The sequence below is a fragment of the Sceloporus occidentalis genome, unplaced genomic scaffold (assembly GCF_023333645.1).
Source record: "Sceloporus occidentalis isolate IW3139 unplaced genomic scaffold, rSceOcc1.0.p SCAF_3, whole genome shotgun sequence".
NCBI classification, from domain to species: Eukaryota; Metazoa; Chordata; class Lepidosauria; order Squamata; family Phrynosomatidae; genus Sceloporus; species Sceloporus occidentalis.
The window spans coordinates 245,123,447-245,150,424 of record NW_028316983.1 but is presented as its reverse complement, the minus strand read 5'-3'; the positions used below and the strand labels follow the sequence as shown (position 1 = coordinate 245,150,424).

Genomic DNA, 26,978 nt, shown 5'->3' with positions numbered 1-26,978 from the left:
TCCACACTGCAGAAATAATCCAGTTTGAGACCGCTTCAACTGCCCTGGCTCAGTGCCGGGAAATTCTGGGAACTATGGTTTTGTGAGACATTTAGGCGCGGGACAGACCACCCTAAAAGGGTGGCCTGCCGGTGGCCTATTTCCCTCTAGAGGGACGCCGCAGCTGCCAGACCTCGTGACGTCCATCTGGAATAAAAAAAACCTGGAAAAAACGGGTTCTTTTTGTGCTACTGGGTGGATGTCACGACTGCACCAATGGCGCACTCATTACATGAGCGACACGCAGGGACGTGCAGATGCTGTGCATCGCTTACATAAAGATGGCGGCCCCCGTGTGGACAGGAGACTGCCATCAAAACATCACCAGCATGCACTAGTGTTAGGGACTGTGTGGTTGGTGCATGGTCCCTAACCCTAGAATTGCCGGTGGCACTGCGCTTTGGGACCGTCTGTCCCACACCACAGTCTTCTCTGTCACTCTGGTGCCACCATAAACTAATGTTCCCAGGATACCCTAGCTCTGAGCCAGGGCAGTTAAAGCAGTCTCAATCTGGATTGTTTCTGTAGTGTGTTTTGGACCAGTAACTATGTGAATTCCATAGGCATAGATTCTATGTAGATAATGATTTTAGATTGTCTCTCCAGTCATACAGTCAGGTAGCAATAGCAATAGCAAGTACATTTCTATACTGCTTATCAGCGCACTTAAGCACTCCCTAAGCAGTTTACAATGAGATTTTCATTGAAACAGATCTTACTGATGGCTGCCCTGCATTTCAACTCTCTGCTGGTATTGCCCAGACCTGCTTCCTTAAATCTGGACACCCTGATTCCTAATGCCATTACAATTATGAGACCTGTCTTTCATTCTCCATATTCATGTTAAAAATCAAGATCAGTTCATACATTATACTAGCACGATACAACCTTCCTGCAGCTTTGTACACTTGACAGTGACTGGGTTCCATTGTGAAATATGTAGTCTGCAATGCATCATAGTAATGCACAATACACAGTTCATAACCATAATGTGTGACATTGCTGTCTGTGCAACTCTGCACTGTCAGCAGAACATGTCTGGTGAGCTACAGCAAACACTTCACTGAGCCTGCATTGGGCAACTTACACATGCCAGTCTCTCTATAGCTGCTGCCACACTGCAGAATTAATGCAATTTAACACCGCTTTAACTGCCATGGTTCAATCCTATGGAATCCTGGGATTTGTAGTTTGTTGGGGCACCAGAGCTCTCTGATGAAGAAGGAGAAATATTTCACAAAAATACAAATCCCAGAATTTCATAGCATTGAGCCATGACAGTTAAAGAAGTGTCAATCTGCATTAATTCTGCAGTGTAGATGTAGCCTAACATAAGACCAACTAATAAGTATCACATTGCAGAAGAAACTAGAAACTGGATCTCCCAAATCCGAAAGCAGGACATTAACTGATATCCTATATTGGCTATTTCATGAAGTTGTTATTTCAAAGATAAGAACAGCATCATATTTAGCTTTGTAGCATTCCTTCCTTTGCTTTCCTCCTTTGCAGACACACCAACATCTCTCTCTATTATTTCTCTCTGTGCCCCCAATATCAGGATATGTGCCTTTAAAACTCAGCATCCTCTAAACTGTGACCCTTACAGCTGCTATCAAATGACATCTGTGATCTCCAACTCTTTTTGCCAGTCACCTGGAGCTGATATCTCCAGAATCAGCAGGAACATTAATGGGATGTTTGCTCTCCCTGACAGCTGAGAAATCTGATTCATCAGACTGCGGAAAAGACGTTAGTAGCCCTAGGGACTTTTGGAGCATCAGAAATTAAGTCCATCACTCATTCCCTTTAGATACTGAAACAAGCCAAATATAGAAAATAGACAAATGCCACTCATCTGCTACTGTTCTGGAAGACTACAATGTAAATAAATGGGTAGACCAGTCCAGAAAGTGTGCGTAACTTGGGCTATGCTGATATTCTGCTAAGATCTAAGAATCAAGGCATGGTTTGTTGTTGTTGCTGTGTGTCTTCTAGTCATTTCTGATTTATGGCAACTTGAAGGTGAACATATCATGGGGTTTTCTTGGCAAGAAGAGGTTTGCCATTGCCTTCCCTTGAGGCTGAGAGAGTGTGACTTGCCCAAGCTTACCCAGTGGGTTTCATGGCCAAGCTGGAAATTGAATTCTGTCTCCAGAGTCCTATTCCAACATGATAACTCTCCTGATATTACGTGTGAGTTTCCAGAGGCATAGTGGTGTTAGTCCGGAGTATATGTATGCGATGGGATCTTGCAGCACCTTTGAGACTAACTGTACCCATGTAGTTCATTGGTGATTGTGCTATACAATGCTGAATACCAACACTGGGTAATCTATATATTCATCTATTGGAATAGTTATATCCTCCCTTTTATTGTGAGTTCTCAGGAAGGAGATTTAAAGCAACCAGTTCCAAATTGGACTCACTAAGGCTGCATCTGGACTGCAGAAATAATGCAGTGCAGTTTGTAGTTCGTTGCGGCACTAGAGCTCTCTGAGCTAAATAGCTCACAAAATCACAAAGCCCAGCATTTCATAGCATTGAGCCATGGCAGTTAAAGTGGTGTCAAACTGCATTATTTCTGCAATGCAGACACAGCCTAGATAAAGATAAAAACAAACCAAATAACTTAATCAAAACAGCCTAAAATACATTTTTAAAAGCCCACATTCGTGCTTGAAAGTAACAATCTTCATCTTTTGCACAGTTAGTCTCAAAGATGCTCCAAGATCCCTTTGTATGTGTGAGATTGTTCCACCTATACAGGCAGTGAGGATAGCTCATCTTTCACAAGAAACACTGCAATCTGAGGCTGAAATCCTACCATTTCTGCCCCCATAATTTCCTTACACATACAGTTCTACTTTTTTGGCTATTGTGTAATATCCATATTCAATTTAAATTTGTGGAAGCAGAACTCCTCAAGTGTGTCAGAGGCATATGAAGTTGCAGCAATTGAGGTATGCTGAGAATAAAGGGGGAAAGTGGGAGGAGGAGAAAGAAACTGGGGCATTTTAAAAGCTACAGAAAAAAGTGCAAAAACAGAGAATTAATCCCAAATGTCTCTGCCAAATTGGAACAGTTGGAGGTTATGTAAGCAACCCCATTCACATGTTACAAGAGTGGACCTTTGCAATAATAGCACCCAACGTAACATTCCCTCCTCTTGGAAGACCAATGGGTGCCAGTGGTGGTCTCTTTTTGGTACCAGGATAAGACATGACTTTTTATGAAAGCCCTAGTGAATCCAGTTTGGAATTGGTTGTTTTATATCTCCTTCCATCATTCCAATAGATGAATATATAGATTAGCCAGTGTTGGTATTCAGCATTGTATAGCACCATCACCACTTAACTACGTGGGTGTAGATATATATACGAGACAAGGACAATGTAGTTTCATGAGCAGAATTTAAAGCAGATGATATGCCAAGTGAACAGGGGAGTTTCATAGTCTGAGAAGGGGCTCTCACCCTGGAAAAAGCAACAACAATCTAGAAGTAATTGCAGTTTGAAAGGAAGAGGCTTGGAAGAGGTTTAGGAGACTAGTGTTCAGGCATGTCATTATTTCTTGGACCTTTGTGAGGCACCATCAATCTTTGCCAGAGAAAGCTAAAGACATTGTTAAACTACAGTTTTCCATAGGATGTGTGTCTGCACTGCAGAAACAAAGCAGTTTGGCAACACTTTCACTGCCATGGCTCCATGCGATAGAATTCTGGGACTTGTAGTTTTTTGAGATATTTAGCCTTCCCTGTCAGAGAGCTCTGGTGCTCCACTAAATTACAAATCCCAGAATTCCATAGCATTGAGCCATGGAAGCTAAAGTTGCATCAAATGGTTTGATTTCTGCACTGTGGTGGCAGTTCAGGCCTATCTACAACTTAAGAAAGAAGCTTAAAGTTTATTCTCCTCCAAAGTTTACTTGTGCTCAGGTCAAGGAGACAAACAATGGGATGCAGGGAAGGGATGAAAGCTGGGCCTTACCCTGGAGGTAACCCAGACTGGCATTGTCAGCAGTCAGTTTTAAAGCAGCTGTATCCAGAGCTCTCCGCTTCCCAGTTGTGTCCTGAAATGGGAGCATCATCTGCTATGCAGAACGAAGCTAATGCAAAATGCCAATGGGGGAGGGTTGAGTGGTGTGTTGGGGGGAGAAGAAGGACAAAAGGTCAATTCTTCCTTCTCTAGGCTGGAAGCCAAGCGATTGCTCACTTGGCCCTGTGGGTCACTGCCATCTTTTGTTCTTCTGATTGTTTGTGTTTATAAATATTAGATGATGCCATGCAAAGGAGAGAAAGGGCATACGGGCAGGGGCTGCATCGACTTAGAAGAGATGGTTGGGATTATGACAGGAGGATGGCGCCTCCCAGGGACCTCTTCTAACCTTATCACAAGAGAAATGCAAAATCGGGTTGGTCATTTGGCCGGCATGCCAAGGGCCTAGCTGTATGAAGTCACGCCTGACATGTCGATTCCATAAACCACTATGATTTTTGACAATGTTGATGGCATGGAACAATAAACAAGGCATTTTGACCATTGCAGGACTTGATCTGTCTTTTTATAAACTCACTGGAAAGTTTGCTTATAAGAACACCAACGTTGGGTTCTGATGCCGACTGTTGTTTTTCAGGTCCACACAGTCTTCTTAATGTAAACAAGGTGGTTTCTGCGTGGACCAGAATACTCCAAGAGGAGCCCACAATATTCTGCCTGACCTCCCCCTTACCTGGGGCTCTCTGTTGTTAAGATGGACAGCTGTTTGCATGTGGATCCCATTGTGCCACCAGCCGCTGCCGGTGCCACTACAAATCACTTGCTCTGAGGTCAGAATAAGGAGTCCAGTGTTGATCGCATGTCTTGGCACCTGGATCTGACCTCAAAGTGAGTGACTCACTGTTCCAGCAGCTGCACTGGCTGGCTCAGTGGGATGCACATGAGAACAACTGCCAGGTATCACAACAGATCTGTAGCAAATAGTGAGTTTTTAAAAATTGTTCTAAGGGTGTTATACCCCAAGTTAGGTGCTAAATTGGCCCAACGTCATCCAGACCACTTGTATGGTGGGGATTGGATCGTGCATCATCCAGACTCCCTGCTGAGAGGACAGAAGGAGGATGTTTTATTTGACCTGTCGTCTAAACCAGTGCTTCCTAAACTTTGGTCCTCCAGGTATTTTGAACTTCAACTCCCAGAAGCCTCAGCCAGCTTAGCCAAAAGTCAGGAATTCTAGGAGCTGAAGTCCACAACATCTGGAAGACCAAATTTTGAGAACCACTCATCAAATAAATATACCAGAGAAATAACCAAGTGTCGTACAATTTACAGAGAAAATTGGTTGTGCAAAAGCTTTGTTGGTACCCAAGCCCATCATACATCCCTGTTGTATGATACATTTTATTCATAGCAAGTGATGCAGTAGATGTCTAAAGCAGAGAAAATATCAAAGTGCCTTAGTTGATGGGTTCCAGCATCCCCTCATAACAGGTGGTGGGGTATCCTGAAACTTTAAGAATAGCCACACTTCCTTATCTGGCCTCCATTTTTTTTACCTGGTTTTAAAAGTCCCATTTCCACACTCATTTCCAAGTTATACCGTCATTCCACTATATCCACAGATTCCACATCCAAGGATTCCACCATCCATGGCTTGAAAATATTTTTAAAAATCCAAAATGCAAACCATGATTTTGCCATTTTAGATATGGGGCATCATTTTATCATGCTGTTGTATTTCTTGGGACTTGAACATCCACAGATTTTGGAATCCACAGGGGGTCCTGGCACCAATCCCCAGCAGATACCAGGAAGCCACTGTATTTGTTTTTAAAGAAAAGAGCATATTTATGGGGCAAAATGGCCACAGGACCATCAGCTCTGGCAGCTCCTCTCACTAGGTGAGGCTGAAGCATTGTTGTTGCCATGACTAGCAAAGGCTCAGGGAGGCTGGATGAAGGATGCAGAAGCAAAGCAAAGAAAAAGAGTTGTGACTCACCCCTCAGCAGTGATTCCCAAATTTTGGTCCTCCAGTTCCCAGAAGCCTCAGCTAGCTTGGCCAATGGTAAGGAATTCTGGGAGCTGAAGTCCAAAACATCTGTAAGACCAAAATTTGGGAACCACTGGGTAGAGAAAGCAGCAGTGACAAACATACGGAGGGAAGTAGCATCTGGTATTTGTTGCTAATCTCCCATCCAAATACTAACCAGGGCTGATCCTGTTTACCTTCGAAGATCAGACAAGATCTGGAGTCTTTAGGATATTTAGGGTGTACTACACATATAGGTTCATCTAATTTATTTGGTTTTTTTTTTAAATGTCTTTAAGCTAGGGACGGGTATCTCTCATTCCATCTCCACATAAATTTTGATCGATAAAGAAATCTGCAGGACTATGTACATTTCAGGACATAGATAATTCATATTTTAATATGAATTTTAAATATATTTTTCAGCCAGTAATCATTTTTAAACATTCAAGAATGATGAAATTGGATAGATAGAAATCTGATAGTTCACTTGAAACATCATATCCGTCCAGAAGGTTCAGATCAGATCAACTGATTTTAGATTTTGCAAGGATCAAATGCTGCAAATGATTTCAGTTTAATGCCACCTTTAGTATGCAGCAGAGGGAAACTAATAAGAGGAGATTAAGGTTTTCAGTATATCATTTTCAAGTTTAAAAGAAACAGAGCTTTTTCTGTATGTTTAAGCCAGGGGTAGGCAACCTGTGGCCCGCGGGCCAGATGCGGCCCGGCAAGGCCTTGGGACCGGCCCCAGCCCGGTCCTGCCGCCAATTGCCGCTGGGGCCTTTGGGGGGCAATTGTCTATAGAAGCCTCAGAAACATGCATTTATATTAACATTTTTTTAAAAATCAGCAAATTTTTTCACGTGTCCTCCATTTTTTAAAAAAAGTGTCTTCCATTTGAAAATTTTGTCCTACATTTGTCCTGGTTTATTTATATATTTAATTTTTTTTTAAAAAATTATTTAATTATTTATTTTTTGGCTCCGGCCCCCCAGTTGTCTGAGGGACAGCAACCCGGCCCCCGGCTCAAAAAGGTTGACTACCCCTGGTTTAAGCTAACCTAGCTGATCATTTGGAGCGGCAACTGTAAGGAGCACCAATGGAGTAACGTGTAAGCCAAGAGATGTAACTCTGAATTACAAACAATGATGTAAATGATACTGCTTTAACTGCCATGCAGTACAGAGACTTCTTAAGAAAGTCAGTGTTCTTTGACTAAGTAAGAGTCTTGGATGTTCAAAGAACAAAAACATCCTGGATCCTATCTCTTACTTTCTACCTGATGCTAGGCAAGGACTATTCTTTCTCCATACAGCCTAGTGAACTTGCACCTCCTCTCCCCATTAACACTTAATTATCTGATTGAAAGAGCCAGTCAGTTAACAAGATCTATAAGCAAGACAAATAAAAGTTATTCCTAGCCTCAGCAACCATGGAGGAGCAAGTGCTAAGAGAGCAGACATTTGCACCTATTCTCCTTTAAAGCATGTCCTCCTCAAGAAAAAAAAATGTTTTCTAGTAAGGAAATATATCTGGGTCTTCACCTATTCTTGCTAAAGGAAAGGTCAGGCCACACATTTCTATATCAGAGACCCAATTCTTGCACAAAGACCAGCTGCTTCAAAAAGAGCTACTCTGTTGAGAACCATTGTAGAGCATTGGACTGTAACTCCGGAGACCACGGTTCAGTTCGTCACTCTGCCATGAAACCTACTTGGTACCTTGGGCAAGTCACCTGCTCTCAGCCTCAGGAGAAGGCAATGGCAAACCGCCTCTGAATAAATCTTGCCAAGAAAACCCCATGACAGGGTCGGCATATGTCAGAAATGATTTGAAGGCACACAACAACATAGAAGGCAGAAAATCACTAAAATAATTCTGGAGTCTCTCATGACTGTAGTGGCGGGTGTCAGTTCTGTCCTTGGAATAAGGTCTTGTCTGCACTAACTGTAGATCTGTAGGCAGGCAAGAGCATTTTGCGCTAGAACTGGGTCTGTACTGGTCATGGTAGTATGGTCTGGTGTTCAAACAGACTAGCTGGGCCAACACCACATTGCCACGGTTGTCACGTCCTTGTCCCCACAGCCACCACTGCTATTTCCAAACCTGAAAGAGCTCAGTAGACAGGCAGCCCAGTGTGCTGCCAGTTCTCCTGAGGATGGGCTCACCCATGCAACCAATGAGAAGAGAAGGGAGAGGAACACCCTGATCACATGGATGGCAGATATGGAAGGGGCAACCATGGCTCCAGGGACAGGCCACCTACTTCACCTGTGCTATTCAGTGTGGAAAGGGTGATAGTGCAGAGTCTGGTATGCCAACAGCAGGCTGATCTGATTCAACCCCAGTCCAGATGTTTACATGCAACAAAACCCTACATTAACTCCAGAGATATAGGAAAATATTACTTTTCCAAATCCAGTGCAGTGGCATCCCTAGGGTTGGTGTCAGCTGGTGCGGTAACCCATGGTGTTACCCTCCCTTATTGACCTCCTCTACACCATACAGAATTCATAGTAATTTTTTTTTTACTCGTAAATCATAATTCCCATATATATCACTGAATGTCATGGTAATAGTTGTGACATAAAACAACTGGCACAATTAAAATTATCTTTTAATTACAGTATCATATGCATAGAATGAACGCATTTATGTATACATTGTTTCATGTGATTAAAGTGAAAATTTGATAAAATGTGTTTTTCAATATAAAAAAACCAATACGTGGGGCCTCTCCTTTTTCCTCCCACTGAGCCTCACCCCACTCAGCCCATCTCTTCAGCCCTTTAAGGAGACACAGGCAAATGTCATAGCCTGTTTTTGTCAAAAGGCAGAAGATGGAGGAGCAGTGGTGTCACTCCCACTTAGGGTGCCACCTGGTGCAGTCTGAACCCCCCGCACCCCCCAAGTGACATCACTGCTCCAGAGCAAGGTTGAGCTGATTTAGAAAACCTGCAATATTCCACTGCAAGCCACCAGGCATTGTGCAAACAGGCAGCACTGACCTCGAGGTGACAATGGGGTTTTTCACCTCTGCAAAGTCAAAGACATCATCCTGAACACACTTGGGGCCCACTCACATTACCTGATTAAATTCCTATCAATGTACATTAATTGCCATGGCAACATAGTATGGAATCATGAGGTTTGGAGTCTGATGATGCACTAGGCTAGGACTCTTAAGGGCTCTACAGACCCTTGCATCCTTCTGAGGTCGCTGAAATGAGTACCCAGACTGTTGGGGGAAAATTAGCTTACTTGCTGTTCACCACTATGATCTTTGGAATAGTGGTATATAAATAAAAAAAACCAAAACAAACAAAAACAAATACCTGAAAACAGCGGACTGGAGGCTCCTGTTTTAACTCCGGAGGGAGGCTGCAGCAGCCAAACCATGTGGCGTCCCTCCAGAGTAAAAAGAAGCTGCAAAAATCAGCTTCTTTTTGTGGTGTGCTCTGCACACCATGACTGCGCCTGTCACGTGTCCATGATATAAGCACATTGCCCAGAGATGTGCATGCGGTGCCGCGCTTGCATCATGCACACGCGCCCTGTATAAAGATGGCACTGTCCATATGTGTGGATGCTGCACATTCCGGAATGCTAGAATTGGCCCCAGGTTGCCACAAACCCCCGGTCTGTACCGGGCCTAAGAGACCAGGGTTGTTCTGCCCTGGAAAGCCACTGGGCGATCTTGGGAAAGTCACACTCTCTCATCTTTAGAGAAAAGTAATGGTAACCCCCCTCCCATTGAACCAATCTTGGCAACCCCATGATAGATTGATTACCCTGATTGATCGCCCAGTCCCACTGATACAGATTGCCCAATAACTGCCTCAAGATGTCCTGCACCAGTGATGACTACTTTAAGTAATTTTAATTGTATTTAATGTTATTTTATTATGTGGATTAATTTTAGAAAGGGGATAAGGGGATCATGTAATGATTATGTATGTTACTTGTATTTATTTATTTTGGTTGTGACCCACCTTTGGGAGAGGTGGGATATAAATAAAATTATTATTATTATTAGATTTGCCTAAGGAATTGCATGAGTCAGTAAATGACTTGAAGGCACACAGTAAAAGCAGTAAGTGGCTTCACCCCTGACGGCTATACCAAACCAATGGAAGGAATCTTTCACCAAATGCAAACCCTCCTTTGCCCCTATCTGGTTTGTCTCTTCCCCCTACCCCTGGCATATGTCTTGCAAATGTTTACTGAGGACACATATTATCTCTCTTACTTTCCAGCCTCCTCTTTCAAGAGCAAACATGAAATGTGTTGAGCCTCTGGCGGTTCCTTTTATTGTCTAACACAGAGTTCATGCAATAAAGTCCGTTAATTAAAACATGAATATTTAAAATGGCTTTCAAGAGTAGCAGTCTTATCTCACCAGAGGGGGAAAAAGCAGGGTTGGCTGTTAAAAAGGAGTGGAGGCGGAGGGAGGTTAACATTGTGATACAGGGCTGGGCTGGGCTGGTGGTGGGGAAACAGCTGGCTACTTCATTTTGCCAGAAGATTATTCAATTATTTAATTGTGGAATGAGCATTGATTGACCCTCCCCCAGCAATACAAATGACACTAGATGCTACATTTGGGGAAGGGAGGTGCTGAAGAGCAATGGGAGATACATCAGGAAAGAGAACATGTGGAATTTTAATTAAAAAAATTTTGGTAGCTGTATTATCATTTTCAGCAGAGTGATACTTCAACACTGCCTATGGGTCCAAAAAGCTGATGGAATTGGCTTGCATGGTGTACCATATTTTGGGATTTCTTTAGAGTGCCCAGTGCTGTAGGCTTGGGTTTGTGTCTTTATCCCAGAGGTGTGAAATTTCCCAGCAGCCACAGCCAACACAGACAATGGTAGGGAATACTGGGAGTCACAATCCAATTTATAGACCACAGTACTACACTGAGATGGTGTGCTTCCTAAACTTTGGTCCTTTACGTGTTTTAGACTTCAACTCCCATAAGTACTGACTATTGACCAAGCTGGCTGGCGCTTTTGGGAGCTGAAGTACAAATTATCTGGAGGACCAAAGTTTAGGAATCAATGAGAGGGACTACAATTGCCTTTGCTTTTATCCTTTATCCGTCCCTGAGAGGTGAGTTCAGTGGAAGGGAAAGCAGCCTAAATTGAGGCAGACAGTTGGGCCTGGCTATATGCATAGCCCTGAAACCAAGTGTTAATTCCAGCTAGAGCAGAACCACCAAATCAGTGGGTTTTCCTTATGTTTTGATTCAGCTTTTAACAATTGATTCAATGGGTATACTGGAAAAATGATTTTTTCTTTACACTGGGATTATTTTTCTCTGACTATCTGGTTTTAGACTTTAATCAGTATTGTATTCTGGAAATGGATCTTGAGACCAACTGAAACAGGATGTCAACTAATAATTAATTAATCATTAAAAAAATAAACACCCTGAGAGCTTGCCATTCAACAAACGAACACTACACAGATTAACATGTAAATCGCTTCCTCTCAACCAACAGTCTATATACCCCACTCTCTTCCATGTCAGCATTCCCTGAAAATGCCAAAGCCACAGCTGCTGGCTAAACATTAGGAACAAACTCTTTTAGAACATGGCCTCAAGACCCACAAAAAAACGATGGATGCCAGTCGTGAAAGCCTTCGACTTCACAACTCTGATATTCTCTGTTATCTTACTTCCTTGGCTTCTTGGAATGCCAGTTTTCTCTGAATGCCTAAACTGAATTTCTAAATCCTAAATTCAAATTTGAAGTAACTCCAAGGTTAGATATTGGGAACTGAAGTAAACATTCATTGCTGGGGATAGAATTTTTATTTGGGGGCAACAACTTCATTTTGCCACCCTGGTTGGCACTGTATATCAGTGATCTCATGATGTACAAGTAATTATCCCTTATCCGAAAATCCAAAATGCTCCAAAATCCAAAACTTTTTTCATAGGTGGTTGCTGTGGGGACACCTTTGCTTTCTGATTGTTCAACATACACAAACTTTGTTTCATACACAAAATTATTTTAAAATTATTTAAAATATTGTATAGAATTACCTTCAGACTACATGTATAAGGTGTATATGAAGCATAACTGAATTCTACGTTTAGACTTGAGTCCCATCTCCAAGGGTGTATCCACACTGCAGAAATAAAACAGTCTGACAACACTTTAACTCCCATAACTCTGTTCTGTAGTATCCTGGGACTTGTAGTTTGGTGAGGCACAAGAGCTCTCTGACAGACCAGGCTGAATATCTCAACAAACTGGAATCCACAGAATGGAGCCATGATGGTTAAAATAGTGTCAACCTGCTTTATTTCAGCAGTGTGGAAGAGTTAGTATTCCAAAAAAAATAAAAATAAAAAAAAATAATCTGAAACACTTCTGGTCCCAAGCATTTCAGATAAGAGATACTCAACCTGTACCAAAGAATGGCACTAGGACACTGTAGACGGAATCCTATTAGTAGCCCCAACTAGAATAAATCCATTAAATGAACAGAATTTACATTGGTGTAGACTCATGATCCAACAATTGACTTGGTGGTTCTACTGTAGACTAACCGCCAGGATTTGAGTCTATCTCTTGCCAGCATGGTGTAGTGGTTTGAGTGTTGGACTATGATTTTGGGGGCCAGTATTTGAATCCCACTTTGCCATGGAAGCCACTGGTAAGTCACACTTTCTCAACTTCAGAGGAAGGCATAGGCAAGCCCCCTCTGATAAGCACTTGCCAAGAAAATCCCATGATGGGTTTTCCTTAGGGTCATCATTCATCAAAAAAGACTTGAAGGCACAAAACAACATATTCTCTTGGCCTCAAAAGGCACTATCTAAAGCACTTGAGTATAGTCATTAGGAGCTGTAATGCAAGGCATCATCAGTATGCAAAGATGAATAGAATTATTTGACACAAACTTTCCTTGTGCATTAGAGTGACACTCAAATCACGACACCCCACTGACTCCCTAAAGATTTATGCACCATTCAAAAAAGAGCATGTGAAATGGATAAACTTGTGGAGTTCTGGTTATGTTAACATGAACTGAATTTGTATGTAGCGCAATGGCCAAGGCTAGTGTTGCCTCCCACTACACCTCTGTTACAAAGGCACTAGGACGTAGTGTTGTGAATGTTAGCCAAAGGCTCTGAGAGACCAGGATATGAATCCCCGCTCGGAAACCCACTGGGTGAACTTTGACAAGTTAGTCACCCTCTCTCTGCCTTAGAAGAGGATAAAGGCAAAGTACCTTGGACTGAATCTTGCAAGAAAACCCCAGGATAAATTTGAACCCCAATTTTGGGGGAAAGCAGGGTACAAATAAATAATAATAATAATAATAATAATAATAATAATAATAATAATAAAATTGCCATAAGTTGGAATCAACTTGAAAGCACTTAGCAACTAATGACACCAACAGGATTCCAGCCAATATATGTCTTGTTCAAAAATATTGGTTTTTGCAGCAGCAGTAGCAGCAACCACAAAAATAAAACAACAACAACAGCAATAATAGGGAGTAAACCTAGATCTCATTGTACCCACTGAATGGTAAATAAATTCAAAATAGTTATTTTGACATACTGTCTTGACATCTTGCGACACTCTTTCTTGCCAGGAATAAGAAAATGCATGAATGTGTATTCTTTACATTCCTAATTTTATTCTTATGGATATTGTAGACACTGTACATTGATTTTATGAATGTGTTTTACATTGTACATTTGATGCTTTTCGCAGACCCCTTTATTTCTTCTCAAGCTATCCATTTTGTGGTATCTTGGCAGCTTTCCTCTGCCCTCTAACCAAGATCAATTCTGCAGATCATTGCTTTGAACTCAGAGATCGGGCAGCTCCAAATGACAGACGTTCCAATAAATGCTGGGAAAGAACAAGAATAAACAATCAAATGCTCAAGCCCAAGGAAAGACCAGTTTGCTGTCATCGAAATAATCCACAGGGCTTTGGCTGTTTACAAGCTGGAAACTGACAGGGCATTGGTCTCCAAACCAGAATTGCATGCCAGGTCTTTGACCCATTGTGGGCAAGTTTACAAAGCAAAGTTGGGCCCGCCAGTCCTGGCATGAAATCCCATTGCCAGCAGGGACCCAGACACCATGTCATCTGTTTTCTTTACTCTACATCAGTAGAGACAGTGGAAGGTTCCAGGGGTGGTGGTGAAGGGAAAGTGAGGCATTAGGGGGGAAATGAGGGGGGAAATGGGGCAACAGGGGACCTTCAGTCAAAGTATTGGTGTGTAAGAAACACAAGGGGAATCAGCAGCCTTTAGGACCATGGTGGGGATGAGGATTGCATGAAACCACCACACAGCCTTGCTGATCATTTTGCATGGTGCTATCTCTTGCTCTTTGACTGCCCATGTGAGCTCACTCCTTTACCGACATCTTTCACTAGTAGTGGCAATCGGGAAATTCTCATGTGGCTTGGGCACAGGACATCACTTCTGTGGATCGGAGCTTCACCATTTTGGGACAGACACGAACAAAGAGGGCACATGGTGGCAGGGGAGAAGTGGTGGCAAAAAGGAACTTTCAAATTTGCTAATTCTGCTAAGTGGACCCCACTTAAGCTTTGTGAGCTTTGGTGGGACTTGGCTGGCAGTTTGGAGTTGCACTACTGCTCCTGCTTTTATCATCAGATGGAGTGAGAGAAAAGGTAGCAGAAGAAACCATTTTTTCTTTTATTTTTGTGAGAGAACCTGTGGGAAGACTAGTTTTCTGCTCTGAGAGCATTTCTAAAGAACAGGGAATGATGATGAGAATGATGAGGATGATGAGGATGATGGTGATGGTGTCACTGGGGAAGGAATATCTGTGCTCGATTCTTGGAAAGAGCCCTTTGTCTTGGAGCAGCTTCTGTAGTTAAAATCTCCCTTTACCAGTCCACACCAGTCTCCAGTCCAGAGCGTGCCACCTCTGAAAACCCCCTACACACACACACACACACACACACACACACACACACTGGCTGTGCCTTTCTTTTCCCTGATGAGGGATTGAGAGTCCCTCCTCTCTTGGGAGAAGCTTCTCCCTTGCACCTGGTCATCCCGGGAGCAGCAACCAAGAGGCCTCTTGTCCAATGGCTTTTGTTGAAAGGCTTCTCAATCACTGCTTAGTCAACTGCTCACTTGCTGCTCCCAGGATGACAGGGTGCAAAGGGAGTAGCGACTGAGCAGCCAATCAAACAACAACCAAAAAGACTCTTGCCTGTGCTGGCCTTTGCTGCAAGACAAGAAGCTTCTCAGTCACTGCTCAACCAGCTGTTTGGTTGCTGCTCCCAAGATAAATGGGTGAAAAAGGAGCAGCGACTGAGATTGGTTGTTTTGAATTTGACCTGGTATCAAAAATATGTGTGGGGTGTGTGTGCTAAAATTGTCCCCTAAGAGGAAAGGGGGCGGTAGCCCAAAAAGGTTTGGCGACCACTGCTCTATGTGGAATTGTTTCTGTTGTAGAGACATTTTTGCTGGTGGAGACTCATTCAATGGTTGATCTAGTCTAGTGCAGTGGTGGGAATCATGTGGTTCTCCAGGCCCAAGGTGTAGAAACTGGACATAGAATCATAGAATCATAGAGTTGGAAAAGACCACAAGGGCCATCCAGTCCAAACCCCTGCCATGCAGGAATTCTCAATCAAAGCATCCCCGACATGTGGCCATCCATCCTCTGCCTAAAGACCTCCAAAGAAGGAGACTCCACCACACTCCGAGGAAGGAGTGTGTTCCGCTATCGAACAGCCCTTACTGTCAGGAAGCCCCACTCCATGCTGAGGTTTTTTGCTGAGGTTTATATAAAGATACTTGCTATACCCAACTCCCCCAGAACAGCAATTTAGTGGAGAAAAATGGAAACATATTGTTTTCAGAGCAGCCATTATCACATATCACATATCCACAATAGTGTGACTGTGGCTGTTTCTATCATTGCACTCCTTTTTGCACTCACGCTTAAACCTGCCTCCCTGCTCCACACCACACGCAATGGGCCCTTCAGGCTTTTTATTTTATTTTTACTTTTTCTGGAATTCTGCTAATGCATTTAAAAAAGAGAAAATAAATAGAAATAGGAAAAATATAAATGAAATTATGCTGCTTGGGAATAGCGAGGAGACAGGGGGAAAAGAGGAGACACTAACACCACATGACTGCCAATATCGCAACTGCCACAGCACTGATGTTTCACACCCAAGGACTAGCATAATTGGTAGCTTATTGATGGGTTTCCCCCATCGTTAAAAAGGGACACCCTAACCATGCTCCACAGACAAAGCAGCTATGGATCAGAGGTGATAAGTCATGTGCTAAGTATTCCAAAGGAGCTATTTTATGATTATAATTGTAGTTTAAAAGACACATGTAGTAATCTCCTTTAAGCAAGTTGTAGCCCTCAGTACATTATAGTCAGCCCCCATATTTGCAGCTTTGATTTTTGCAGATTTGATAATTCACGGATCTGATTCATATGTTATATATAGGAATCACTAGTTTCTCCAGCGCAACTCTGTGGTCAGCAACTACCAGAAGTCATGCCGGAGGACCTAGTGATTCCTAGAAAGAAGACTTCTGTAGGCCTTTTTAGGTCCTCCATCACAATTTTATGGTCAGCTTGTGACAGATGTTTTTCACAGAGTTGTGCTGGAGAACCTAGAGATGCCTAGAGAGGTGTTCACCCAGCTTAAAAAACAGTAGGGTTTTTTATTTGTGGGTTTTTCACTTTCATGGGGCTCCTATGCCCATAACCCCAGTGAACATGGATGGCCCACTGTGCATTATTGAACTTATATTGCATAATGCCTGAGGGATTCTGGATATTGAAGTCCACGAATAATATCAGGGATCCTATTGGGTTTTTTATCCTTATAAGTTCCCTTGGCCATTGTGTAACATCTGTATTCAGTTATGCAATTGCATTAGCAGGTCTATCCAAGTGTTAACTGTTGCGCCTGCAGTTTCACACTCTCAAAAGGTGCATAACTATTTCTCAGTGCCTTCTATGTACTTTCATGTACCTCGGTTCATTGCTGAAATAAACACTGTACATTCTCCACTGCACAATGAGACAATAAACAAGCATATTGGCAGAGGTACAGTTGATGGTGCCACACTGATACTTAGCAGAAAGATGGGTAGCACAACTACCATGTAACTATGTGGGTGTAAGTGTATACCTCAGAAGTACAGTGTAGACTCTTGGTCCATGTTTCCAAATTCTAACTGGAACAGTTTTCTAAGGGTGAGATACTATAATGCCCTGTCTGCACAAGTCAGCACCCCAGAAGGCAGGTTTCAAAGGACTGTGCTGCCATAGTCATTTACTGGCCGGGGAAAGGTGGGAGCTCTTAGACAGCATCCAGATTACATTCTATATCTGGTAGTAGACAACTAATACCACTTTTCTTTTCTCCCAGGTACAAAACTGCAGCCAGACATTGCCTAGGCACTTCCTGCCTTTCCCCAACCAGTAAATGACTGTGGAATCAGTATCTGGGCATATGGAAACTGCTTCCAGGAGGAGGATCAGTGGCATAGCTAATATACAGTCAGCCCTCTGTATCCATGGATTCTTTATGCATGGGATTCAATATCAGTGGTTTGAAAATGTATACATATACCAAAAAGCAACCTTTGATTTTGACATTTTATATAAGGGACACCATTTTTCTACACCATTCTATTTAATAGGACTTGAGGATCCCTGGATTTTGGTATCCACAGGGAGTCCTGGAACCAAACCCCAGCAGATACCAAGGGCCCACTGTATTTGGCACCCAGTGTAGATCATTATGTAACACACACACACACACACACACACACACTTCACTCTCTACAACAGCCTTTTCCAGGTCTAGTGGAGCAGATGGCCGGGCAAAAAAGGGAGGCAATTTGCCTTCCCATGCAGCCAGTGGACCAGCTCCTTCCCAACAGCACTGTGGGGAGCGGACTCCTGCTGCTGCTCTACAGTCTTTCTGGATCTGATGGAGTTACTGGCTGGGTGGGAAAGGGAGGGAATTTGTTTTCCCTCCTGCCCAGCAGAGCCAATAGACCAGTGGTTCTCAACCTTCCTAATGCTGTGACCCTTTAAAACAGTTCCTCATGTTGTGGTGATCCCCAACCATAAAATTATTTATATAACACATATAAAAATATGTGTTCTCTGATGGTCTTCGGCGACCCCTGTGAAAGGGACGTTCAACCCCCAAAGGAGTCGTGACTCACAGGTTGAAAACTGCTGCACTAGACTCAGAAGGCAAACCCTTCCTACCAGTGCATCAGCTGACAGCCCTCTCTGAGCAGGGTGACCAGATATCCTAACTGCAAAGAAGGACAAGGTACCACAAAATGTAGGGTGTTCAAGTAAAATGTTGGATATTACCAAATAAAAGCTAAAAGCATGCATAGATATATGAATGCATGCTGCTTAGCCCTGCTCCAAATGGAGGGCATTTTGGAATTCTTCCTGGACAGAAGGATGAAATGTAGGATGTGTCCTGGAAAAGGAGGATGACAGGTCACCCCGTCTCTGTGGTATCTCCTTGCACTGTCCCTACCCCCTGCAGCCCTTAGTGACAACCCAAGGAAGGACATTATACTAGGAGGTACTGAATACCAACTTCCTCAGATCCAATATACACCTGCAACTCCTGCTTAGGCAAGCATACATTATCATTAGGATTCCGGCTCCTAAATATAGGAGTCTCTCCCCCCACCCCATCACCTAATATTTTGTCCTCTAAAGTAGAGGAACCAGCACGTCAACTTGGTTAGTGCTTTGCTACTAACCTATAGCAATGGTGGAGAATTTCCTTTGATCCATATATTTAATCAAATTACCCTTATAGATCAGAATACCTCAAGACAGCACACTTCTTTTGTGTCTTGGTCCCAGTGGCTGGTGAGAGGCCCTCCTTCTTTTCTAACTGCCACTGAGAGCAGCAATCAGTGTCTGTTGGAAACAATCACATCCTACATTGCATTCCCTTTGTCCTTGTGTTTCTGTTTTATTAGCTTGTAAACCTGAGGGCAGGGATGTGTTAAATTGGCAATTTTTAAGCTGTTCTGGGAGCCTCCCCGCCCCCCCCCCCCCCCGGGCTGGATTTAGAATGCCCTAAATCAATCAGTCAATAATTTCCAAATTTTGCAGTGCACTTCCTTGCTAAAAAATTTCATACAAAAAATGTAGATACTACAAACATACAGTGTAAAAATGTACATGAGGATAAATGGGGGGGGGGGTCGTATCTCAAGAAAAAGTTGCATATGAAACCACAGTGGATATGCATGCAGCTTTAAAAACTGGAAATTGAATGGACTTATTACACAAGAGTGAAGTGAGACTGAAGTAGCCTGATATGCTTATTGCTAAGAGCTCCTCAAGTTTCCCTACTTTTCTATCCTGACTTTATTTCCCAACAGGTCCCCTCTTATACCCATCATCTCTCCAGGTCCACTGTCCTTGATCATCAGTTTTCATTTTAAAAAATAAATAAAAGCCACTTGGAACATGGGGAGAGATGTATAGAGACCTGCCCACGCTTGTCTTTCTGATGATGGCACATTTTGTAGTTCCCAAGCACACTGGCTGAGCCAAACCCGGTTGCTTCTTTCTAACTTGGTAGCTGTGAGTTATTCCCCAGTTCAGTTAAGTGTTTATTTCTTGGATGGGTCACGGGGGGACTGCAATGACCATTTGGCTAAATGAAGTGTGCCACCGTGCAGAATTGCTATTGCATGATATTGGATTTCAGAGCAAAAGATGGAGGCCTAGTGATGTATATGCAATTATGATACAGGGATGTTCTGGGGATGTCCCATCTTATTAGGGTTGCATCAGAAGGTCCATTAAGACTTACAAAACTGATGAGTACGATATGTAAATAGGTCAGGAGTGTATCCTACCACCCAGTTGGGTGCACATAGTCTAAAAATAAGACACACGGGTAGGAAAAGATTGGCATAGAGGAGAACTTTTCACACTATTCCAAGGCAAAGGAATATCCAGTTCTGCCACCCAGTTCTGGGGTTGGGGTTAATAATAAAGGCAATGGTGGACATGGATATAGGAGATTCAACTAAGTGTATTTGGTGGGGACATGGAAGAGAGCCTGCTTAGTAGTTGTGAACAGATTGTCTTAGAAGTGGGAGGTTCAGTTGACCTCCTCTCTGCCCTCTTTTCATCAACAAGTAAAGACCTTTTTGTGAAGTTGAAGGCTTTCGTGGCTGACATCCATCTTTTTTATGATTTTTTTCATGTTATGTGGCTATGTTCTGGAAGAATTTATTCCTGACATTTTGCCTGCAAAACCCACGAAAAACTAAAGACCTTTTTATTTGCGTAGGACTTTGGCTCTTGACATATTGAGGCAGAAGGTGCTTTTAATGGGGTGTGTTGTGCTGGTGTCTTGATATATATATATATATATATATATATATATATATATGTATATATCTGTACTTTGTTTAAATTGTTTAAGCTACCTTGCAACTTGCATATGGTTGTGAAAGCTGGACAGTGAAGAAAGCGGATAAGAAGATAGGCCTGGCCATGGAAACCCACTGGATGACCTTGGGCAATTCAGATTCTCTTCGCTTCAGAGAAGATACTCTGAAGAAACTTGCCAAGAAAACCTTATGATAGGTTCACCTTAGGGTCACCTTGCTGAAAATGACTTGAAGGCACACAACAACAACAAATAACAAACTGCTCTATATTCACCCATGCCTCGTATTCATAACTGTGGTGCTATGGCCACGATCACAAATACCCCCTTTGACATGTAGCTAAATTGCCAGGGAGCCACTCTGAGTGATGGAGGCCTGTTCTGTTGGCGAAAAAGGTGAAGCACGATAATGTTTCCAGCCCACCTGCCACCAGCAATCTCTGACATGATGAAGAGCTGTGAAAAGTCCTGGTTATGAACGGCACACTGCAGATCACAGGGCTGGAAAGGTCATCCTGGTGCACCTTAGTCACCAACAGAATAGACCTCTGTCATAGAAGCTGCTGGTCATTAAGGTAAATTTGGAGGTTCCAGCCCTTTAACTGAATGGGTTAAAATTTTGGCAGGTTGGACCTAATTTCCTTCTTTACTATTCCACTGGTTGAAATTTTTGTTTCCACTTTTTGCCTCTTATCTCTGGGTGTGTCTACACCAATCATTCCCAAACATTGGTCCTCCAGATGTTTTGGACTTCAGCTCCCAGAATGCTCAACTCTTGGCCAAAGTGGCTGGGGCTTCTGGGAGTTGAAGTCCAAAACACCTGGAGGATCAAAATTTGGAAAACACTGGTGTACACTGTAGGGAGAAAAAATGCAGTTTGACACCACTTTAACTGCCATGGATCCATCCTACAGAATCCTGGGATTCGTAGTTTTGTGAGGCACCAGCACTCTTTGGCAGAGAAGGCTAAAGACCTTGTGCTACAGCACTTAAAGTGCTGTCACACTGCATACTTTCTACCGTGTAGACACATCCTCATTCAGTAGAAAAAGCATTTGTGTGTGTCCGTGGGTGTGTATTTGTGCGGTTGCATTGGCACTCGTAGCTCCCCAAGCCACTGCTTTGCTTTTCTTGCAAAAAAAGAGAGAATGAAATTTTATTTTATTTTATTTTATTTTGGCAGATCTTTGGCTCTCATTTCCCATCCTGTATCCCCTTCAAAACTCCCTTGGAAGAATTGACTCCACTGCCAGAGTCAGAGAAGGTGTTAAATAATGCTGAACTCTGAGAGAACGACCAAACTGAACAGTTGAGCTGTTTGCCACGGTGCTGCTCATTAAATTACACATAAAAGTCCCCTTGTAGCAATAATGGGAGTAGTTGCCTGTAAAACTCCCCGCAGAAACTGGATGTAAATTCCACCTTTCCTCTCCCTGCTACACCGATGGCGCATTCGGGAGGTAATTGCTGATATTTCCACATTGTGATCATGTCCGTAAGCTATTGAGCAGAGAACAGAAAGGATGGCTCTCCTCTTCCCCCTTACCTCTCCTTTCCCCAGTGCCCTGAAGTTCTGCCTTTCTGATGTGTAATAAAAAGGAAAGAAATACATTTTGATAAAAAATTTAGTGCTCAGATCAGAAAGTCCTTGCCTTCCCTTGCCATGAGGTGGCATTTGTAGAATTGTAATGCAGTTAGGTTTTACTTGTGCTAACCTTCCCTAGAGTGGGGGCCTTTGGATGTGTGCAGTTATCCTGTTACCCAACTATGGAACAATTTTGTTTCTGTTTCTTTTTGATAGGAATTCATGAACATTCATGACGTCCACCCAGCACAGTAAAAAGAACCTGGTTTTTCTGGGTTGTTTTTACTCCGGAGGGACGCTGCGCAGTTTGCAGCTGCGGTGTCCCTTTGGAGGGAAACAGGCCCCTGCCAGGCTGCCCTTTTGGGGTGTTCTGGCCCGGGACTAAGAGAACACCTCTCTAGGAATCTCCAGGAATTTTGAGAGCCATTCCTGCTGCGTCATTTCTATAACATTTAACAGTAGACTTAGGTGCTCTCTAAATGGTTTACAGTGTGTAAGCCAATTGCACACAAGCTGGGTACTCATTTTAGCAACCTACGGAAGGATGCAAGGCTGAGTCAACCCTGAGCCCTTAGCTGGTATTGAACACAGGACCTTGTGGTTTGTGAGTGAGTGGCTGCAGTACAGGCATTTAACCACTGCACCACCAAGGCTCCTTTTTATTGAACAGTTTATTGAACTGTAAGGATGTATAACAGGACACCAGCAAGAGTGCCCAATCCACTGTGCACATCACTGTGAACTGGTGCACAATGCACATCAGTATGATGGGCACATTGTGCACATTGGGCAATGATGTGCACATCAGACACTGATGTGCATTTCACACTAATGTGCATCAGACACTGATGTGCATTGCACACCAATGTACATTAGGTGCTTTGCTGACTCTGCTATGTAGTAACATAACAGCAGTCCCTCTACTGAATATAGGCATTACCCAACTGCACAGTTCTCATTCCCACAGACATAAGTGCACTTAAGAAGACACATGTTCCCAATGGGATTCTGGTGACTGTTTTCACTGAAAAGGCTTCCTTAGTCTTCAGTTGATCATACTGGCTAAGAATGATAGGAAACATAGTTGTGCCCTATTCAGGGAGGCTGTGATGCCCTTTCTTTTAGCGCACATCAGGGCTAACAGAATTGTTTAAATATTTAAAGGGATGTCATATTGAAGATGGAGCAACCTTGTTTTCTGCTGCTCCAGAGACTAGAACATGGAGCAATGGTAGAATCTCTTTTCCTGTAGTTCATGGAACAAGAATGAGAATCATACAAACCTCCCCAATATTTTTGTTCATTTCTTAAAATATTTATCCCTAGTCCTATATGGAAAGTTCTTGTTAGACTGCAAATCCATTGTGACCAGATGTCATAATCGCAAATGAAGACAAGACACTGCAAAGTGTAGAACGTTCAAGAAAAATGTTGGACATTGCAAAACAAAAGCCAATAACACTAATATAAATATAAATTCATTTCATATAGTTTCTTTAGAGCTATATTATATAAACTGTATTTTAGTATGTACTCAACTATATTTTTCTTAAATTATTTTCAATAAAATGCCTTGTTGGCTAGCGATATACTTATAGAACACTGAGCAAAACAAATGCTTAAAATGGTACTTTACTAGCAACAAATTCTTGACTGGATCTACATTTAAATTATTCATTTCATTTGTACTTTTGCCGTTTGCTCTCTCATCCTTCCTGCTTCTTCCTCAACCCAAATCACACACTTTTGTCCCTGCCACCAACTTGGTGCTGCTGATCTGCTTCAATATCTTCCTTTCTTTTCCACACGTCCATCAGAAAAACCAAACCAAACAAAACCACCACATGTTCAGTGACAGTCCTTTTCAGCAGCTGGGCAGTAATAAATCTGTTGAGGTAGAGGCACCAGATGACACAAGAACAGGTTTTATGGCTCAAAATGGAGAAGGTTTTGCAATTCCTTCCAGATCCCCAAACATAAGGCTGAAATGTTGGACACGTTTAGGAAAAGAAGGCTGCCTGGTCACCCATGCAAATCCTAGCTGCCTTATGAAGTGTTGCCAATGGTGAGGAAAGCTGGAGGTTGCAGCCAAATGATATCTGAAAGGCTGCATGAAGGCTGGGGCCTTCCTCTAAGACATTACATATTGGAGGAAGACACTTGTATTATGTTAGAGGTTTGATCAGCTCCCTGGTTTGCCCCTCTCTTATGCCAACTCATTCCCTGGTCAGGAAACAGTCATCCTGGTTTATTTATTGAGATGTTGGTGAAGAAATAGTTAACCCCACTGAACTCCATTGAGGAAATGTTGTTCTTTGCACCATCTAAATGTTGCTAGCCTTCTTAAAATTCTTAACACACACTCTTGTACCCATGATCCTCTCAGGGAGGAATCCAAAGAGGCCACAGACAGTTTCAAAGCAGAGTCAACTTTTCAACTTGGGTGTGCTTGGAATGAAGCAAGCCAAAAACACTTCAAAGCAAAAAGGAGTTGGCCTGTGACCAAGACCCTTGCAGTGACTTTAATACAACCAACACTAAAGAAAAGAAATGCTCCCATTGCACATCACATCCATTCTATTCGAAGTCTGGAAAAACAACACTGAGTCACAGAATGACATAACTTACCCAGGAAATCCAGGCTGCCACTGTCCTTTGGGCTGCTCAAGCAGTTCTCCAAGTAAATCCCATCCTTAAAACAATCGTCTTTCTTTTTGGTTATCCCCAGAATCTCACTGGGCTGATCCAACACCTCTCCACTGGAGCATGAACATGGTGTTTGCATGATGCCACAAGGGTGGGAGCTGCTGCTAGTAGTTAAGCAAGTATCCAGCCATTTGCACAGCATCTGGCAGGCAGCTTTACTCGGACTCCGGTTGCCCACCACCAGGTATTCCACTGAGAAATCTCTCTCCTGAAATTTGGAGGGCTTCCAACGGAAATGCCCGTTTTCTAAAGTGGAAACCATCTGCTTCATCTGGAGGAATTGCTTGTTGGACTGTAGGAAGGCATAGCGGGTGAAGCTGTCACAAAGGTTCAGCACATCATCAAAACTCTCCATGCCCAGGTACGTCCGCGTTGACTCCAAAAACGAGTCAAACTGGTATGTGCGTATTAGCTGGTGGTCACACACGCTGGCAGGCTTCAAGACTTTCAGATACAAGGTATACCTCCTGGGGTCAGGATTTTGGATAATCCAGGAGCAATGGGAAGCGTTCAGTGGGAAGACAGCAAACGAGGAGAAGTATCCAAAGAATTTGCCCTGGACCAAAGTGGTGCACGAAGATTGCCCCAAGTCCAGGGCCACTGCTGTCCAAGCAAAGAAAAGTGGCAATAACAAAAGCAGGTTCAAGGAAAATCCAGTGCTTCTCCTCATCCTAGGTCCCTGGTCCTTTGGAACTCAATGCAATGGCCAGGTAAAGTGCAGATCTTGGACATAACAGGAAGGGAAAAAAGAGAGATCTCACTCTAGGCTCACTGAGAGATTATTCCAGCCTTTCCATGTTGGGCTTGAGGCTCCTCCTTGTGGCTTAGGCAAGGAACACCTGGAGAGGAGGAGAAGAGAAATGCACAGCTTGGTTAAGTCCAGAATGCAGCATTATCCAATGCAGTCATGATCAGAGGTCCCTTCAGAGAGAAGCTTGCAGGTAGTGATGTCTCCAACAAGGCCACATCTGGGAGCTTTGGTTCTTAGATCAAGGCCATATCTGTTTGGGGCACATGCTTCCCTCTCCACTTGAACAAAAACTCACAACACAAGCAACTGCCTTCAATTTAGATTTCTTTTGCAGAGGAGTACAAACCAGCTGAAACACACAAACACACACACATTTTGCAAAAAACCTGGCACAGACCTCCTCCTCAGCCCTGCCTGCATAAATTCATGACCAACACTAATGAGCAGCAAGATTGGACAATCTCTCCTCCAGCCTTCCGCCCACACATTCCGTACACACACAATACACACCATCAAACATATATGTACATATGCCATCCTCTTCCATTCTAGTCTCAGAGCTGCAGAAGAATTTGGATTCAGTATGAATCTGATCTATAACTATGCAGAACTGATGCCTTGGATACATCCCTTTTGGCTGTCTTTGAAGAGTGTTTGGAAAATGTAATTTGTATCAAGAGTGTAAACAGGGGCTGGTTACAGGAGTCATGCAACTCCCTAGCTGCAAATGCTCAACTGGCTGCCAGTCTCTTTCTGAGAACAACTCAAAGTGCTGGTTATGTGAAATAAAAGTCATTATGGCTCATGCCCAGGATATGTGACAGACTTTATCTCCACCTATGAGTCTGCAGGGGACCTCCACTTCACAGAAGAGGTCTTTCTTCCAGTCTCTCCACCTTCACAGGTATGGTAAGAAGAGACACGAAACAGAACTTTCTCAACAGCTGCCCCTTAGTTCTGGAACCCCCTTCCAAGGGAGACTAGAATGGCCCCTACTCTTTCTTGCACAGAAAATATGATTTCCTCTTTAAAACAACCATATGAAAAATTTTCATAGCATAAGCTCCAAACATTGTGGCACCACTATAGTGTAATAGTTGGAGTATTGGACTATGACTCTGGAGAACAGGGTTCGGATCGCCACTCAGTTATGGAAAACTACTAGGTGACCCTGGGCAAGTCACACTCTCTTAGCTTCAGAGGAAGGGAAAAGCAAATCCCACCTCCTGAACAAATCTTGCCAAGAAATTATTATTATATGCTCACTTTAGGGCCACCATAAGTTAGAAATTAATTGAAGGCACAAAACAACAACACTCCAAACTGCAAAGATCCCCATCAGCCTAGGATTCTTTTTGCTAAAGTTTCTCAGCATATGAGAAACACAGTTTTTGACCATTTAAAAAAA

At 43.0% G+C, this 26,978-nt stretch overlaps 1 protein-coding gene across 6 annotated transcripts in view; it reads right to left on the bottom strand.

Moving 5' to 3' along the window:
* LOC149317707 (adhesion G protein-coupled receptor B1-like) overlaps window positions 1–26,978 on the bottom strand; it is a 386,998-nt gene that overhangs the window by 252,411 nt on the left and 107,609 nt on the right. For all 6 annotated transcript variants that reach the window (XM_089518056.1, XM_089518058.1, XM_089518057.1 and 3 more), the window contains exon 2: window positions 24,742–25,658. In XM_089518056.1, coding sequence (XP_089374182.1) covers window positions 24,742–25,489 — 748 coding nt within the window. In that variant the 5' untranslated portion in view covers window positions 25,490–25,658. The remainder of the gene's footprint in view (window positions 1–24,741; window positions 25,659–26,978) is intronic.